This window comes from Varanus komodoensis, unplaced genomic scaffold (genome assembly GCF_004798865.1).
Source record: "Varanus komodoensis strain SLA01 unplaced genomic scaffold, ASM479886v1 scaffold13_3, whole genome shotgun sequence".
NCBI lineage: Eukaryota > Metazoa > Chordata > Lepidosauria > Squamata > Varanidae > Varanus > Varanus komodoensis.
This window is the reverse complement of record NW_025335409.1, coordinates 13,587,079-13,605,565: the sequence shown is the minus strand read 5'-3', so window position 1 is coordinate 13,605,565 and position 18,487 is coordinate 13,587,079. Positions and strand designations below refer to the sequence as shown.

At 42.0% G+C, this 18,487-nt stretch overlaps 1 protein-coding gene across 1 annotated transcript in view; it reads right to left on the bottom strand.

Moving 5' to 3' along the window:
• Nucleotides 1–6,429: 6,429 nt before the first annotated feature.
• Nucleotides 6,430–18,487, bottom strand: part of LHFPL3 (LHFPL tetraspan subfamily member 3) — a 169,274-nt gene continuing 157,216 nt past the window's right edge. Inside the window, exons 2-3 of the mRNA XM_044423269.1 lie at nt 6,904–7,140; nt 6,430–6,530 (exon numbers count right to left, since the gene is read on the bottom strand). Coding sequence (XP_044279204.1) covers nt 6,430–6,530; nt 6,904–7,140 — 338 coding nt within the window. The remainder of the gene's footprint in view (nt 6,531–6,903; nt 7,141–18,487) is intronic.

Below are 18,487 nucleotides of genomic sequence, written 5' to 3'. Positions count from 1 at the left end.
CCTTCATTTTGGGTAGACTTCTCCTGCTCATTTTTTTTAAAAAATGGTTATTAATAGTATTTTTATGCTGCCCTGATAAAACTCCTGGGTCAGCTTGCAACAAAAATAAAAAAAAATAAAAACAAGAAATATAACTAAGATAAGCAGAGATCAGGCATACAAATGAAAGGAAAAGTATAAAAGGAGAATCTACTGCCTGTTTATAGCCAGATGACTAAAAGAAAACCAAACTAAAACAAAAAACCCTTCTGTGAAAAATGGTCTTCCCTGCTATGAAAATAACATCAGTCAGCAAGCATCTCTGGGAATGCTACTCCACAAATAGAGAATGACAACCACAAAAGCCTCTTCTAAGAAGCTTAACTTCAGATGGCAGGGAAGGGAGGCAGGGAGGACCTATAAGAACAGCCACAGAGTTCAGGTAAATTAACTGGTAAATCAGCACATTGCACATACTATGTTTTGACTGTGTATGTACATAGTAAGACGATGAACGCTTTTGCATCATCCCTGGGAAGCCACAGAACCTTGTTCAGTTCTCAGTGATGAGTCCTGTAAACGGTCTTCAGGTACCTGAGCTGCCTTTACTGAAGTCTATGTATAACTGTAAACATATCACTATATTTCTCTGTACATACAATATATAGGGGTAACACAGTATAAATGAAATTGCTGTAACAGAATAACTCAAATGTGATAGCAGGAGTGCCACATGATCTCAGATTAAATTCACCTGTTTCTGGAAGTTCCCAGAGATATGGGGACCATATTTAAGTACATTGTCATGAAGACCAAGGAGCTATCAAAACAACTCTGGAATAAAGCTTTGACGGAGCATCAAACTACAATATGAACATCTGCTGAGGCACCATGAAATTCATTATCACAGAATGGAAATGACTTGGCCTACATAAAGTTGTCCATAAAAACTCAGTGACCCGATAAGGAGGGCATTAGTCTGTGAATCAAGCAAGAGGTACATGGTGACTCTGAAGGAACTGGAGAGATCTGCAGCTGAAATGGGAGAAACCACCCACAAGACAACTATTCACTGCATGCTCTGAAAAGTGAGCTTTATGGAAGAGCAGGGAAAGGGGAGCCATTGCTGAAACAAACCCACATCAAAGCCTCCTTGGAGTTTGCATAAAGTCATATGGGAGGCAAAGTGAAGATATAGAAAAAAAGATTCTTTGGTCTGATGAGGCCAAACTCGGACTTTTTGGCCTTGCTGCAAAATACTAGCTGTGGTGCAAAGCCAACAGTGCTCATGGCCATGAGAATAGCATCCCCAAAGTAAAGCATGGTGGTGGCAGCATTATGTTTTGAGGATGCTTTTCCTTGGAAGGGACTGGGAAACTGGTCAGGAGAAAAGGGATGGAGCTAAATAGAAGGATATTCTAGAGGAAAACCTGTTTCAGTCTACAGGGGACGTGAGGCTGGAGTGGGTTCACCTTCCAGCACACAGCTAAAATAACACTGCAGTGTTTTCAGAACAAGAACCTCAATATTTTGGAATGGCCTGGTCAAAGCAAAGACTTCAATGCAATTGAGAATCTGTGGCAAGACTTGAAAGTTGTCATTCACTAATGATTTCCTGCCAATCTAACAGAGCTGGAGAATGGGCAAACACTGCAGGATCCAAATGCACAAAGATGAAAGGGACATAGCAAAGAAGACTTCCAGTTGTAATTGCTGCCCAAAGTGCTTCTACTCATGGGAGAGAATATTTATACAGCCATCAAGTGCCAGTTTGTTTTAGTTGACTTAATTTTTGTGCCATACTAAAAATATTTTTGCACCTTCACAGTGCTGATTATCTTGTGTACAGCAAGGAGTAACATAAACTGAAGCTATTTAAATTCTAAAACAACAAAACTTTGTTTGGAAGATGTGGACAAGTGAAAAGGGGCGAACACTTTTGCAAGGCACTGTTTTAATGCTGAAAGAAGACTTAACTTACTAATGATCCTATATTAAACTGACTCAGGCTAGAAAGTGACTTGATTCATCTATTCCTAAACCAAAATGGAAAATTGATGGAAGCTCATGTATGTTTGAACAGCTTTTGGGGGAAGGTTAAAGTTGTAGGCTCTTTTTCCATTGAAATTTACAGAGGATTGCACTTGAAAGTATTAGTTACACCTTTACAAACTGACTCACATATTCACCCCACTGCCCAGCAAATCCATAGGACCACTCTGGGAAAGCCAACAGGACTCACAAAATATCATGACCAGGCTGTAAGAAAGACTAACAAATACATGTGTGTGCACATGCACAGAGAGACATTCTTGTCATCTTCGTACACATAGACCAAAAACCCTGAAATGTTTTGCTCAGGCCCAGGCAATCAAAAGACTTGCAAACCTTTGATGATGGGTTGCCATGATACAAACTGCAAGAGGAAAACTAACTCTCATATATTCATGCTCTGGATTGGACTCAATAATAATACCCTCCCCCCATATTTATAATCCAGTGCTCATTCTCATCTATTGTCACTTCTGAACGCTTTGTAGTCAAATTTAGAGCCCTTGTGAAGAGATAACATTCTTCAAGTGCTTAATAACTCACATACTAAAGCTACAAGCAAGGAAATGCAACAGTAAATAACTCGTTGGTCCCTGTGCACTGCAGCAGCAGCTCAGATTATTTGGTTAAGCCCCTGCCTTGGTGATTAATGGATATTATTCTAGCTGTAAATGATGGGGAGAAAGAACCTGAGGAAGAACAGCAGCTGTGATATGTAAATGTCTGAAGATGTGAATGCATTTTAAATTAAAAGGGCATTCTTTTCTAGTTCACCATGACTTTAAACAATAATGAGAGCACACCAGTTTAAAGACAGAGCAGCACCATTGGAGAATGGGCCATTATTAAACCTTAGTAATAGGGCCTGGTGTCATTTTGAACAATTCCTTCATGCAGTTTGGCTGTAAAATGGAGCAGGAGTTTTTGTTGGTTGGTTTTTACTGACAACTGATTTAATTGTTGTGAAAATCAGGGCATGTCGTGAGCGGAGCCGGCTGGTGCCGGAGGTCAGACTAGATGGCCCAGGAGACCCCTTCTGACTCCCACTGTTTCTGTGTTTCTAATTCAAGGCTCTATGTGCTCTGGGTGAGGACAAAAGAGAAATGGGAAAAAAATAACCAACATGGAGAAGTAATGCATTCATTGTTCTTACTTGAGGCAAATTATTTACATATAACTAATTAGAAATGTGATTTTTCTTGCCATTCTTAGTTATTTCTGCTACTTTACTAGTTTGTGCAATTTATTTGTGCTTTACTGGTAATGGAAAGGGGCTCATACTTATGCAAGGCATTTAAGGCTCACTCTCTTTCAAACAGTTCTGTGCAGCCATGAGAATTAGAAACCTGTTGTGAGAGATCAGGAGAAAAAGGCACTAAGATCTGGATGTAGGGAGAGAAAATAAGGGCTTAAAACCGGAATTGTGGGTTGGTGAGCTCATATTCCCTAAAGTTTAAACACCAAGCCGAAGCTGCCAAATATTTTCTGATTCAGTTCCTCAAACACAAGAATCTGCAAAAAGTGCTCACATTCTCAGGATTTCTAAAAAAGAGCTATCAGATTGTACAATGCACAAATGCTAGATCAATCACGGTTGAACACATCATCTAGAATTATACCCCTTCTTGGGAAGTTGCTCATTTGGAGTCCATGTTGAGTTGTACCTTTTCTTTGCAGATTTAGTGTCTTATCACATGTGCCCTTTTTTTGTACGAAGTAATGTCAATCTGGTCTGTTTTTACAAATCTCTTGCCTTGCTTTATCACATCAGACTTGATGGCATGAGTAACAGAACACACAGCCCATAAAAATATTTTCAACTGGCACTTGTGATTTGATTTGCAAGTCAAAGAAATGAACCAGGACCAACTACAGAAATGCAGGATAGAAGGGATTGTTAAGCAGTCATGTGCATAAGGGCTACCTCAAAATTCTACAAATCAATTACTAAGAGATTACATTCTTAGGAAGAACAAGAATGATGTGTGTATGTACTGATATGGATATCCTTATGACTCCACTGGGTTCTGATCTATGACAAATACAGAACACTGCCTTCCTCAGTTCCTGTCCCTTCCAGGTCAAGCATTGTGATGCCCTTCAAGTGGACATCAAATCAATTGTCAGAGATTACTGGAGTGCTAACCCAAAACATTTGGAGGGTGCTAGGTTGCCTCTCCTCTGTCCTTTGATGTCATCTTCAAAGCCTGGACCTAAAAGTAAGGCCCTTGAGAAATTTTACAAGGCCTTTAATATTTTCAAACAGGAGTGTAAGACTGGAACAGCCCATGTAGCAAACATACTTTCAGGACAGCACCACTTTCTGAATCATCATATGAATACAATCTCCTATGATTATGGTGGTTGTTCTGCATTAATATCCTTTTTTCTTTATATAACTTTTTTCCTCTTGTGAGAAGCCCGAGTTTGCTTACCTAGCTCCATTTTATCCTTACAATTACAACTCTGTGGGCTGAAAGTCTGTGCCTGGCCAAGGGTCATCCAGTGAGCTTTACAGCTGTGTGGGGACTAGAACCTGGATCTCCTGGGTTCCCAGTCCAGCCCTCTAACCACCACACCACACTGGATTTCCTACCAGAAATCAACTGACTGCCATGTGCTACCAACTGCCAACTCAGAGCACACCACACCAGTTATTGTCTACAAACATGCCATACAGTAAAGCAGCATTTGTGCCTGTATTTGCTTGCATTCTTAAAACTACTCTATTAATCTGAAGAAGTGGGGAAAACACAGATTAAGAGGGCCAAACAGGCACCTTTGGGGGAAGGCTTGCTAGAAAAATAATAGAAGACCAGATATCATCCCTGTGTTCTCAGTTAAACTCTCCAGTAAATAATTTCATTTCATTTTTATTGCATTTCTATACCACCGGATAGCCTAAGCTCTCTGGGCACTTAACAAAGATTTAAATATAACAATTTATTCCACTGTATTGGAAGATGATCCTTGTTTATTATAGGCCTTCTGTGGTCCTTATGAACAGCCCTACCGTCTTGAGGCAGCTGCTCCTTGTCAACACTGAGATGCCCAAGTGAAAAACAAAATCCACCAACAAACCCAGTGCTACCTCTAGATTGTATCTAATGTTATTTTAACTTAAATCCCATTTATTTCAATGAATCTACTCTAAGCGGGACTGCCTTCCATATATATTCAGGAAACAATATAATGAGATCTAACAGTATCAGCCATACCTCAAGGCTCATTCATCTGAGCAGGTGGATTGAAGAAGTCAGGGTGGGGTGTGGACAAACTGATGGCCTGAGGCAGGATGCAATATGAAAGAGCATAGCTGGGGGTAGTCTGACAAATTGGGAGAAGGAAATGGGAAGCTGAGGATGAGATGGGGATGGCTGGTGATGATCTAATATGGGAAAAAAGCAGGGAGACTAGGGGTGAGATGGGGAGGCCCCAGACTCTACTACTTTGCTTTCAGGTTTTTCAGCAAGCTACTTTTCTCTCAGCCTCTTCGGTTTGCCTTCCTGAGAAATAGGTGTTTTGTGAATGGATATGCCAACCTCAGTAATGAATCTGGGACTGCCCATGGCATTGCTCATAACACTTGCCCAACACTGCCCAAGTCTGTCTTAGAAGGATGGTGAAGGACTGCTTATCCTCATTCTCTTCTACCTGGGAATGACTGGAATCACTTGAGACAAGATCCCCAAATGCCTGCAGTTTGCAGACCATCCTGAGTCTTTGTGTAATAGGACAGGATAGAAAAGCTTTAAGTAAAGAAAGAAAGAAATAGCCATTGCTAAAGGTCACAGGATAGCCTCAGGCTGAACACTAAATCAGGAATCAGATTTGCTTTGCATTCATATGCCTAGCTTGATTTGTCAGTCAGAGCAGGTAATACTAAGTGATACAAACCTAATCTGACTAGGTCTAAGGTGGGTTAACAGGATCTTAGTTATTTAAAGATTATGAAAAACAAATATTACATTTCAGAATTACTGTTAAAATAAAACTCACCATCAACACCCAGTGATCACATAAAGCAATAAAGGCTGCAGTTCTACGAACAGATAGACAAAAAAGAATCCCACAAGTCCCAGCATTCCCCCAGAGAATGTTGTGAGTTGCAGGACTTCACTAAACATCTACACATGCATAAAACTGTACCCTGACACATTTGCCCAGGACAACACAATGAATTAGGCAGAACAAGGACTGCAATGTGTTCTGAGTTTTGTTGAGTCTTCCACTATTGGATGGCCCACACCACTGCCTACCTCACCAGTCCCCCTAGCACAGGCATTCCTTGCTTTGCTCTCTGATGCAAGGGAACATTTTACAGGAATGTAAATGACACCAATATTTGGCTGGGAGGGGAGGGGTTCAGAGTTCCTGCCAAAAATCACTGAAGCTGTTTCAATCTTCCCGAGCTACAGGCATGCACAGGAGCAGCACCCATGATGTGTGATGCGCAGAGGCCAAGATGAAGAACACGGGAAGCATGAAAGAAGAAGATGCTATGGAGGCAAAGACAAGAAATGGTACAAGTGGGAAAACTGAAGAGCAAAACCTAAATACATCTTTTAACAACTTTAGGAGAATTAAGGGCTGCTTTTCTGAGTACAGAAAAAATGTGCAAAATCTAATTTGGAATGCAGAACTTTTTTTCTGTATAAATATGCATAGGACTGCATCTTTAAAAGGCTTCTTTCCTCCAAAAACTAAAGGTAGTTATAAAAAGGCAGGGTGATTTTAACATGAAAGCAAGCACTATTCTTGACAAACAAAGAACATGGACATAGTAGAACGGTGATTTTTTTTTGGTTTCTGTTTTTGAAGTGTGTGCCTTGAAGCACCTCAGAATAACATGGCTCTTTAAAGCAGTCCTACCTTTGTTTTCCAGCTTGAGTTCTTCTGCTAGTAAGCTATCTTGTCTATTGCCAAGTACAAATGCCAGGAATGACAGGATCAGAGCATCCAGGATTCCAATAATGGCCAGGATATACGCCCAGCGGATTGAACAAGCCCCAAGTGTGTACTTGTCTGTCTTTTCACCACACATCCGTTTCACCTCTGTTGCATCCCAGCCATCAGGATAAATCATGCAGCCAAGGACAAGGCAGGCAGCTAGGAAAAGAAAAAGAGGAAAGGAGTGAGAACTTCATCTATAGCATTGTTCTAATTCACAACAATACCCATATTTAGCTATTAATTCATCTTTACTTTTAACCGAATATCTCATATTCAAGTTATTTCTAAGAAAACGAGAAAATATTCCAAATTCAGGAAGTTAAGATGCCACCTATCAGTTTGAAGTCCTGTCAAATATTTTTGCAAAACTGGCACCCCAAACAACTCATTTCACTTATTTACATTCCTTCTTAGCCTGTTCTGAAGAAAGCATTTGCAAACAAATGAGGAAACCTATCCTTCACTGAGAGCTCAGAGCAAATGAATCTATACTATAAATTTCATTATTTCTTCCAGTCTAAGGCAACAGTTAAGGCTAAACATGTGGGCTCAATTCCCAAGGAGCCAGGAAATGGGAAGCTGATGCCTTAAGTGACAGTGTCCTTGCATATAACTTACTCTTCATGTACCCACAGTTTGCATTGGTCTTTCAGGCCCAAATCCAGGCAGGGGAAATGGCATGTCTGGACCAACAAAGATGACACATTTTGTCCTGATCCTGTATTGCCTTATAAAATATCTGAGCTTTACTTGTTTTGTTCCCCTTCCTCTTCTAATTTTCCTGAAGCAACATGTTTCTTGCCTGGGGATTAAAGGTGCAAACTCACACCTGCTTAATTGGGAGTGAAACAGACATTCTAAAAAGGTATGCACAGGGGTACCCTTTAGTGTATGATTTTCCCTCCCCAAATTACAGCAGGAGGCCTTTAAAACCTCTGTGGCTGTTATTCAGTAATACTGCTTTGCCAAGCTAAAACAGAATTCAGTTAAAGATAATAGGGGGAAGGAAAGCATGCAGCAAAACTCAAAGCAGAAGTAAAATAATTTCCAGTACATACAGTACAATACTGCACAGACAGGAAAAAGCAGACACACTATCACCAACCCAGCACCCACACTAGTGCCTTTTTTGCAAGCAATTGTGACAAGGTAGAGGTGCTACTTGCCCCCCTTTCTTACTCCCACCTGCCAGAGGTCTGTCCAGCCTGACACCTCGGTGACAACTGGGAGCCAGAAGAGGGCTCATCAGGAGAATAGATTTAGAGATGCTGCTCTTTTCCACAGCAGATTGCACAAAGAAGATCCTTAGGGCAGGAGGCGGGCAGAACAGGGATGTCTATGGCACCTGTGCAAAACAGCAGCTGTCAGTGGTGCTCTCTGGCTAGCCATTTGGCAAAAATGGCAATGGACCGTTCTTGCCAAGGAGTTCTTTGGTTCTGGCCTGATGATGGGTTGTGTTTCCTGGGTTTGGACAACACAACAAGCCATCATGTCACCAAGAAATCACAATTGTTTCTGTTCGTGGTTTTTTAAGTCCAAACCTACCATGCTGAAATACCACAACATTAGATCAACAGTGGTAAAATGCCTCAGTGGCTTGTCAAGATGCATGAACCTGTCCGCTGTATTTTTAACATCAATGGAATGAGACACTAACCATGATGAAAGGGGTAGGTGGGAGAACTCTGCAGACAAGATGACACATACAATTCCATGGTCCACTCCTTCAGTTTGCCTGACAATCTAGTCATGATTCATTAACCTTGGTGATGGACCAGTGGCTTGATCTGCAACCAGGAGATATATGTGCATACACCTATCAGTCCAAAAGTATGTCATGAATCTACGTTAAGGCACTTCATATTTTGTGTACGTACTTGTGATCACGGCCCAATATAGGGAGGTGATCAGCCACCTGAAATCCAAGCCAGCCTTAAATGGACAGTTATGCATTGACAGAGGTGATGCCTCCCATTTTGGAAGCACTATCTACTGTAATGCTAACTTTCTGTAGAATCTTTTAAAACATTCTTCAACCTTCTCTTCTCATATACCCTTTGCATGCCTAATGAAGGCCACACTGATTTAGGGAACTTCCCACAATTCCTGCATAAAAGAGGAAGCTCTTTTTTGGACTAAGGAGGGCATACAACTTTATGGATCATAAATCCAGCACAAACAGCTGAACCATGAACACTTCAACTCCTTTATATGAGGCTCATTGATTTGTTGATTATTAAAAATCCTAAATCTTGGGTGCGGGAGATATGCCACAACCAGTGAGAATGAATAGCGAAGGGCACAAAACTGTAAGCATTTGATTTTTATTTTCAATTTGGTTTGGCTCCTGAAACATCCAGTATGGATATATTTGAGTGACAGCAGAGGTGGGAAGACAAGCTGGCCCTGCTATGGTACCCCCTGGACTATCAGCAGGAGGACCAAGAAGAAGTGATTGGGCAAACAACCCACAGTGAGCCCGATTGTTTCCTGGGCACACTATGGCTTGTTTGCAGAACAAGCAACTAACTGTGGTTTGTTGCCAGGGGACAGCTTGACATGAATGTACTTACTGAGCCAGTTTTTCTGTCATACCCAATTACATATATTAGTAGTCATGAATCTCATTTTTAAAATGATTAAGGATTTATTTGGAGGGAGCCAGATTTTGAAAATACAGGACTTAATAGTTACAGAGTTAGGATGCTGGACTGAGGTATTAGGACTGTATAAAATTGAGAATTCCACAACCAAATGTCACACTCACGCATTGCTAACTTTGCTTCTGTCATCACTCTCATGGTCATAGGTTTCTCAAGAGAGAAGCTTAGTTTTGTTTTCTTTGATTGTAATAGGAAAGAATTTTGTTCAGTTTGCATTTTGACAAAAATCACCTAATTCACCCTTCTCAATTAAACATGCAAACCAGAACAATTTTACTTTGGTATTCACAGTTTGCACTGCAGTTCTCCAAACACCTAAAAATTTTACCTACAAGAGCTACGCTGGTAATTGGACGGCATATAAATTTCATAAATAAATAAATAAATAAATACTGGACCTACAAAATGTATATATGAAGGAAACACACATATAAACATGAGTATATCAAGTGCAAAAAAGTGTACATTAGGCAAACATTAATACCTACTACATATTAGGAGAAATACACACAAGAATGCATACAAATTTTCATGGAGACTTTTTTCCACAGAAACTGATGCAAAATCAGGACAGAATGAACTAAGAATTAGAAAACGAGAAACTGAAATCAGCACAGTCATCCATTCCTATTTGCAATCTTCTATAAAGCGTCCTATACTTTGACTGCACAACATTAACATTTTAGAAGAGATCAGTTAAGCCTTGGCTCAAACTGGAGCCTTGCTTCGAATCTACAATGTATTGAAGAAGCCAATGTAATTTCACATTCAATTTGGTTTGAATACTTTATGCATTAAATTGGAAGATTCCTTTCTTTTTCTTCTTCTTCTACAAAGCCTGTAGCTTGGATCATAAGGTAAGCTAAGAGGCAGGACAATCTACTGAGGTCTGAGCACTTTGAGAATTCCTAATCTCTGCTGAGCTCCTGCCAGCAAGGCAGAAGGAAGAAGTGGCATTTACTCCACATTAGAAGGGGGAAGGAAACTTAACATAGTGCTATATTACATAGCAATGCCAATTCCTAAAATCAAGATCCTCTATAGTCTTTATCATTCCCTTCAGCTATGTCTCCTAGCAGGACCAAACATTCTGCCTTCTAGGTTCAGCTCATTTTACATCTTCCTAATATGCATAGGTAGTGATTAAAGATGAATAACCTATTAATATTCACTTCATTGCCCCAATTACATTTTTGTTTGTGGCAAAGTGCTTAATTACTGATTTCCCCTCACTTTTCTCTTTTCCTTTGAAATACTGAAATAGTGCTACTTTATTATAAAAATGAGACTAAATAAAATTGCTGAAAACTACAGGATGTTAGTGTTAAATAAAGGCACTTTAACCCTTAACATTCCTCAATAGTGCTCTTTGCCTCTCCTCCCCAGTCAAGTAGAAGCTGCATCTGTGTTTTTTATTACAAAAAATGTTGCTTGAAATCAGGTCTCAAAAAACAAAACAGGCTAATATAACACCAGAATATACACTCGAATGCAGCAAACTGACACTGTCATTTGGATGCTCAGAAAAAAGTGAGTTCACACAGGATGGCAATTTCAGAGAAGGAACACACTTAGGCAGGCCCTGTAAGACATAAAAAGATACAAAAGGGGGAAATATATATTTTTGTAAAGTGGAAGATATTTGAATTGATTCTCTTCATTAACTGGCTTCAGGGCCAAGTTACTTAGAGAAGAGGGTCTGCCAGGCTACAGTGCAGATGGTGTAGCAGTGCCACACTCAATTGCAGACATCTGGCAGACAGGTGCAAGATTTTGTATCTGGTGGCTAGCCAGCATCCCAAACCTATCTTTCTGGCAATGAATGCAGCTGGAATGAAGATGGTTTAGCGGAGAGAGAAGCAGAGCAGAAAAGCGGAACACACTGGCTGTCAACCTTTCCTCATGGAAAGATCAGAAATAGGACCACAGTCCCTAGCGATAAACACATATTCTGCATCAAGTATCAATCTCAAGAGCCTTCTTTTCACAGCAAAACAAGGATGAGCAGATGTGTTATTGTTCTTCTGTTCAGATGCCGGTTTGACTTCATGAGTTTCTGACATTGCTATAAAACTTGGCCTTATTCCTTGCAATCTTAATGATGCATCTCTCATGTGGAAAAGCATTTATTTTAAAACATTCCAAGTTTGTAGAAAGCTTAAGTAGATATTATGTCTTTCTTAGGGGATTCTCACATATAAAATGTGGGTTCCCATGCCTCCGCCCACCATACCCCAAACTAGGTTGAGAAGTAATGTAAGATCATATCACAGGCAGGTCAGACCAGATGGGATAGCAGGATGGACCAAAAGCTTCATGAATTGGCAGGATATTACTAGTCCATGGAAAAAGAAGGAAGAAGAAGAGGAGAAGGGATAAGGGATAAGTTTGTGAGTTTTCCTTACCAGATGAGCACTCCTTTCCTTTGGTGGTACAGCAGGAGAGCAATTTAACCTATGAATAAATCCATAAAATGGCACAGCAAGAGATGGGAAATGGCAATGACATTGCAGGCAGTATCAAATCATTGTCCACAATTTTCATATAACAGGTTACCCAGAACTCTTGCCGCTAAAATATACAATCTTGATGGGGAAAAAATGAAGCTATTCCAGAAACAGAATATTTTGACTGAGTGATGAGCAAATGATATATATACCCCTTTAGCAGAAGTGATATCTGGAAGGAAAGAACACCTAGATCTTCACCAACAAAAGAGTAACTATGGAATTATTGCACTCAAAAATGATCCTTTGTAAAGGCCCTTATTTTCAACTAGCTGTGATGGGAAATGACCTCTCTTATCTTTGGCCATGGTTTCTGGGGAAAATAAAATCAACAGCATATGCCAAATCATCTGTAAAGTGGGCAGCTTGTACAGGTTTGTTTGAAACAGATGCTCCTTTTGAGAATGGCAATGTTGGCTAGGGGGCAGTAAAGAAACAAAATAAATAATGTTAAATAAATAATGTACGTGGGAGAAGAGTGGGGAAAGACACTTCCAGATAGCTTAAAGGTCTGTATGAAGTGCACGAGGAACAAAATGACTATTCAAATTCAAGCAAAAAGGATAGTTTCCAGTTTTACTGTTCTCAGCACCATCAACATTGTTTATATTTTTGTAGGAGAGTCACAGTATCATGGGGCACTGGGGAGAGGATGAGGAAAACTATTTTAAATACCCAAGCATCACAGAGTTCATTTCAAAATTGCAAGCTGTCTTCCTGGAGAAGAAGGCACAGAACAGCTTTAGTGCAGGACAGCATGGCTCTCCCTGTTTCTAACAAACCATCACGACAGAGCCTGGACTTCTCTTACTCTCAGGAGAGGGAGGATCTGGTAGTTGGAGAGGAAAAAACAATTCACTGGTGTGAGAGGGCCTCATTTGATGTGAATATTTTTATCACAATGTGGGGTAAATAGCCATGGCAGCTGGGCCTCAAAATGGCATGACAGAAAGAGGACTGGGCAGACAGTGGTACATTTTGAAGTGAAGGTGCTCATCCTGGCAGACCCCATGGCCACCCTAAGAAGAGGTCCCAAAATTCAGAAGCTCTGTTGATTCATACCAATGCACCAGTTCTAGTGGAGAGTTTTCTTTCTGCCAGAAGCATGCTTTTTGTAAAACTTCATTGGCCATTCAAGACTAAGCTACTGTAAAATACTTTACATAATGATAGAGAACTCATAACTATATAGTGATGCTGGCAAAACCCCTGCTCCATGCGCACATGGAGCTACTGTGAGAACTGCAGCTAAACAGACACATACAGAGGGAATTAGGAATTAAAGAACATGAGCATTCCTGCTTTAAAAAGGGGGCTAGCATTACACCTGTGTGAGCCCTGGTTCCCTGACACAGTTTAAAAGGAGAGGTCTGCTGGTCTGCAGCTATGCTCTGTTCTCCGCACTTAGGCTAAGCAAGATCATGCTTAGGAATGTGCTTAGAGAGACTTCCAAAACAACATGTACAACATGAGGAGCATTTCCATCAGCTAGGAAAGCACCACACAGAAACTTTTCTTTATGGTGCCACTTCTGTAATTCACCTAAGTCACAGGGAATCACAGGGAAAATCAAACAAGGGTTCCTTTGGCATTCTACAGGAAGTGCAAATGGCTACTTATTTATTACTAATTATTATTATTATTCTTCATGCATTACATTTATTATTAAAATTTGCAGATGATTCAGAATTAGTTGAGATAGCTAATACCGTGGAAGACAAAAACAAAATTCAAACTGATCTTGATAGGCTGCATGAACAGATGTGTTATCTTCCAAATCACAAGAGACAGTGGTTCCCCTCTATTCAGTGCTATTTAGGTCCCATCTTGAATTCAGTTCTGCACTCCACAGTTTAAGAAAGATGAAGCCAAACTGAAAAAGGTTTACAGGGGGGCAACAAAGTTGATCAGGGGAATAGAAATGAAGCTCCATGAGAAGAGATGGAAAGAACTGAGCATGTTTAGTCTTGAGAAGAGAAGACTGAGAGGAGATACAGCATTTTTCAAATACTTGAAAGGCTATTGCATTGAAGAGGACCAGGATCTTTTCTCAATCATACCAGACTGCAGGACACAGAATAATGGGTCTCCGGCCTGACCCATGAACGTGGACACACTCTGGACCTGGTTTTCTCAACAGGGCAGGAAGAGGGTGACCTGAGGGTGAGAAATTTATGTTTGACTCCCCTGTCATGGTCAGATCACTTCCTGGTGAGTTTTGTGCTCGAGAGTGACCTCTCCTTCTGTAAGGGTGCGGATCCGATTGTGTGGGTCTGCCCCCAGAGCCAGATGGACCCGGATGGATTCCTGAAAGCCCTGGGGGAATTTCCGGCTGACAAGACTGGCGCTCCTGTTGAGGCTCTGGTCGATCTGTGGAACAGGGAGATGACCAGGGCTGTGGACACGATCGCTCCTAAGCATCCTCTCCCACCGGGCAGAGCTCGCTCTTCCCCTTAGTATACACCTGAATTGCGGGCGATGAAGCAGGTGGGGAGACGGCTAGAGCATAGGTGGAGGAAATCACGGGATGAATCTGACTGAACACACTTGAAAGCCCACTATCAGGCCTACACTGTGGCGGTGAAGGCGGAGAAAAAGAAGTTTTTTTCCACTTCCATTGCCTCCTCACAATGCCGTCCGGCAGAGCTTTTTCGAGTGGTGCAAGGCCTGGTTCGCCCCGGTCCTAAGGAAGATCTGGTTCCACCCTCAAAGGCCCGCTGTGATGACTTTGCCAGACATTTCAGGGAGAAAATCGCTCAGATTCATCACGAGCTGGACTCCACTAATGAATCAGAGGTTTCTGGGGAGACGCCAATGCTGCCGTCTGGTCCAGAATTATTGGATGAATTTCAGTTATTGCGGCCCGATGATGTGGACAAGGTGCTTGGATGAGTACGTCCCACCACTTGCCTATTGGACCCTTGCCCGCCTTGGTTAATAAATAATTCCAAGCACGGGATTGGGACCTGGATCTTGGAAGTGGTTAACGCTTCTCTGAGGGAGGGTCAGGTGCCTGCCCCTTTAAAGGAGGCGGTAGTCCGACTGGTCCTGAAGAAAGCATCACTGGATCCAGAGATGGCCACTAACTATAGACCAGTGGCCAATATCCCGTTTCTGGGCAAGGTATTGGAGCGGGTGGTGGCGGGACAACTCCAAGCACTCTTGGATGAAACTGATTATCTGGACCCATTTCAGTCCGGCTTCAGACCCGGGTACGGTACTGAATCTGCCTTGGTCACCCTGTACGATGACCTGTGCAGGGAGAAGGACAGGGGGAGTGCGTCCCTGTTGGTTCTTCTGGACCTCTCAGCAGCTTTTGATACCATCGACCATGGTATCCTTCTGGATAGGCTAGCGGGATTGGGGGTCGGAGGCACTGCTTTGCAGTGGTTCTGCTCCTATCTCAACGGCCGATTCCAGAAGGTAGTGCTGGGGGACTATGGCTCTGCACCATGGCAGCTATGCCATGGAGTTCCACAGGGTTCCATTTTGTCCTACTTGCTATTTAACATCTACATGAAACCGCTGGGAGAGGTCATCAGGAGGTGTGGGCTATGGAATCATCAGTACGCTGATGATACCCAGCTCTACCTCTCATTTTCCACTAATCCAGGTGAGGCAGTGGCTGTGCTGAACCGGTGCTTAGCCGAGGTAATGGGCTGGATGAGAGCCAATAAACTGAAGCTCAATCCAGACAAGACGGAGGTCCTGTTGATTGGCGGATCGGGCTTCGGAGAGGGTGGATCTGACCTGGCCCTGAATGGGGTTGCACTCCCTCTTAGGGACAAGGTCCACAGCTTAGGAGTACTCCTTGACCCGGAGCTTTCATTGGAAGCTCAGGTGACAGCGGTGGCGAGGAGTGCTTTCCTTCAGCTTCGGCTGATTAATCAGCTGCGCCCCTACCTGGAGTACGACTGCCTGGCAACGGTGACACACGCGCTGGTGACTTCCCGCCTTGACTTCTGTAACGCGCTTTACGTGGGGCTTCCCTTGAAGACGATCCGGATACTTCAATTGGTTCAAAATAAAGCTGCCAGGTTGCTGACGGGGACGGAGCGTTATGTTCACATGACTCCAGTCCTCCGACAGCTTCACTGGCTTCCCATTGAAGTCCGGGCCCAATTCAAGGTGTTGGTTATGACCTATAAAGCCTTAAACGGCTTGGGACCTGGTTACCTGAAGGAGCGCTTACATCCATATATGCCCGACCGCCCCTTGAGATCTGCGGGAGAGGCCCTTCTCCAGGAACCCTCCGTGAAAGAAATTAGGAGGGTATGTACTCGGAGGAGAGCTTTCTCTGCGGTGGCACCCAATCTTTGGAATGTGCTCCCCAGAGAGGTCCGCCTGGCGCCGTCATTATTTGTTTTTCGACGCCAGGTGAAGACCTTTTTATTTAAACGTCATTTTAATTGTTAACAATATTTACTTATTTATCTGGCCAGGGCGACTTCTTTTCTTTTCTTTCACAACTTTTCTTTTATAACTTCTTTTATATCGTGTATATTTTTTATTTTATATTATTAATTTTAATTTTATATTGTTATTTTTATATTGTATTGTATTTTATTGTGTTGTAAGCCGCCCCGAGGCTTCGGCAAGGGGTGGCATAGAAATGTTCTAATAATAATAATAATAATAATAATAATAATAATAATAATAATGGGCTTAAGTTACAAGAAACCAGATTCCAGCTGGACTTCAGAAGAAAAATTCTCACTCTTAGCACAGTACAATTCCCTAGGAAGGTCATGGGCTCTCCCATGCTGGAGGCATTCAAGAAGCAGGGTGGGACCGCTATCTGGTAGGGGTATTTTTACTGGAGTCCTTGAACAGGGGACTGGTAGCCTTATAGGCCCTCCCAACTCTACCATTCTATGATTCTGTGATTCTATACTATTGTGCTTTAGAAGCATCTCTCTTATTCAGCTGTTGTCTACCTGGGAAATTGTTAACTACCTGACCATATTATACATCCATGTGTGAAATCAGTCCTGGGAGTCCCTTCTTATGCTGGACTGATTTTTCCCAGCCATGTAAGGAAGAACCTTTTGACACTATCATGCTATTTTCTTGTCAAACTGTTTGCATCCTGCCAGGAAGCAATTACGTTGGTAACTAAAATGTGCAAAGGCCAGAAAGATGCAGAGAATTATTCTGTAATGAAGAGAATTAAGACCCTGAAGGGGCCAATTGTTGGTTGCACCAGGAAACACAAAAGGGGTTTAACAACCAACCGTCAGTGCCTTGCTTTTAAACATGTATTTTAATGAAGAAAGAACTGAAATCAACCTTCCATCTTCAGTATACCCCCAAGGACTAGATACGCAGTCAACAGCAACAATCTATGACACTCTTAGCAAAGCATTCATCTTACAGAGGGAAGGTAATGTTTGCATGAGAAAGTAAGATACTCCAGTGGCATCATTCCTCATGGTGTCTCAGAGGGATACACATTAGACTTCCTGGTTGTGCTGCCTGTCATGTGCTGTTCTCTACTTATCTCATCTACAGCCCTTCCTGATCCTTTTTAACAGTTCCATTAAGGGGAAGGAGGAAGCAGAGAAAGGGACAATAGGCCCTTGAGGTTCCTGGGCAACATCACTTCATTCACATTGACATTCAGCAGTGACATTTCCCTGCCTTCCAAGAGTAGATGCCTTACTGAACTCAGCAGCAGCGAGTGTCAGCAACAGCCATGCCCCATCAACAGAAATCTTGAGATATGAATAATGACAATAACAGCAGAGACAGAAATAAGGCAACAGTTGCCAGAACCAGTTCTTTGCTCTTTCCTGACCACCTGAAAGTGAGATGAAGGCCACTATGCACAACCAGTACTGAGATGAGAAGCACCACTAGATGGATTTCCAGCTAATTATCATATATTTCACTGCTGTTCGATCATGGCCACTAATTCTTGTATGGTAGCTATCAACCCTCTAGTTGATCAAAAAACCCATATTTTTACTATTTTATGCTGATCCTTTGCACAAGCCTCCTCTAACCTGGTTCCCCCCCAGGTATTTTGGATTTAAAACTCCCATCATTCCTGACCACTGGCCATGTTGTCTGGGGCTGATAGAAGTTATAGTCCAAAACACCTGAAGGGCTCTAGGTTTGGTTAAGTTGGCTTTACAGTGCCAATCATCACTATTGCCCTTTACAAAGTAACCAAAGCAAAAAAGGGAAGGAAAAAAATAAATGGCCTTTGCTCCACAACAGGAAAAACTGACACACAGAGAAGTAGGGTAAATAAGGAAGAAAGAAACGGGATGACTAGAAGAGAGCAATAGCAACAAGGAACGGATGCGAGTAAATTCAGCTATGTACACA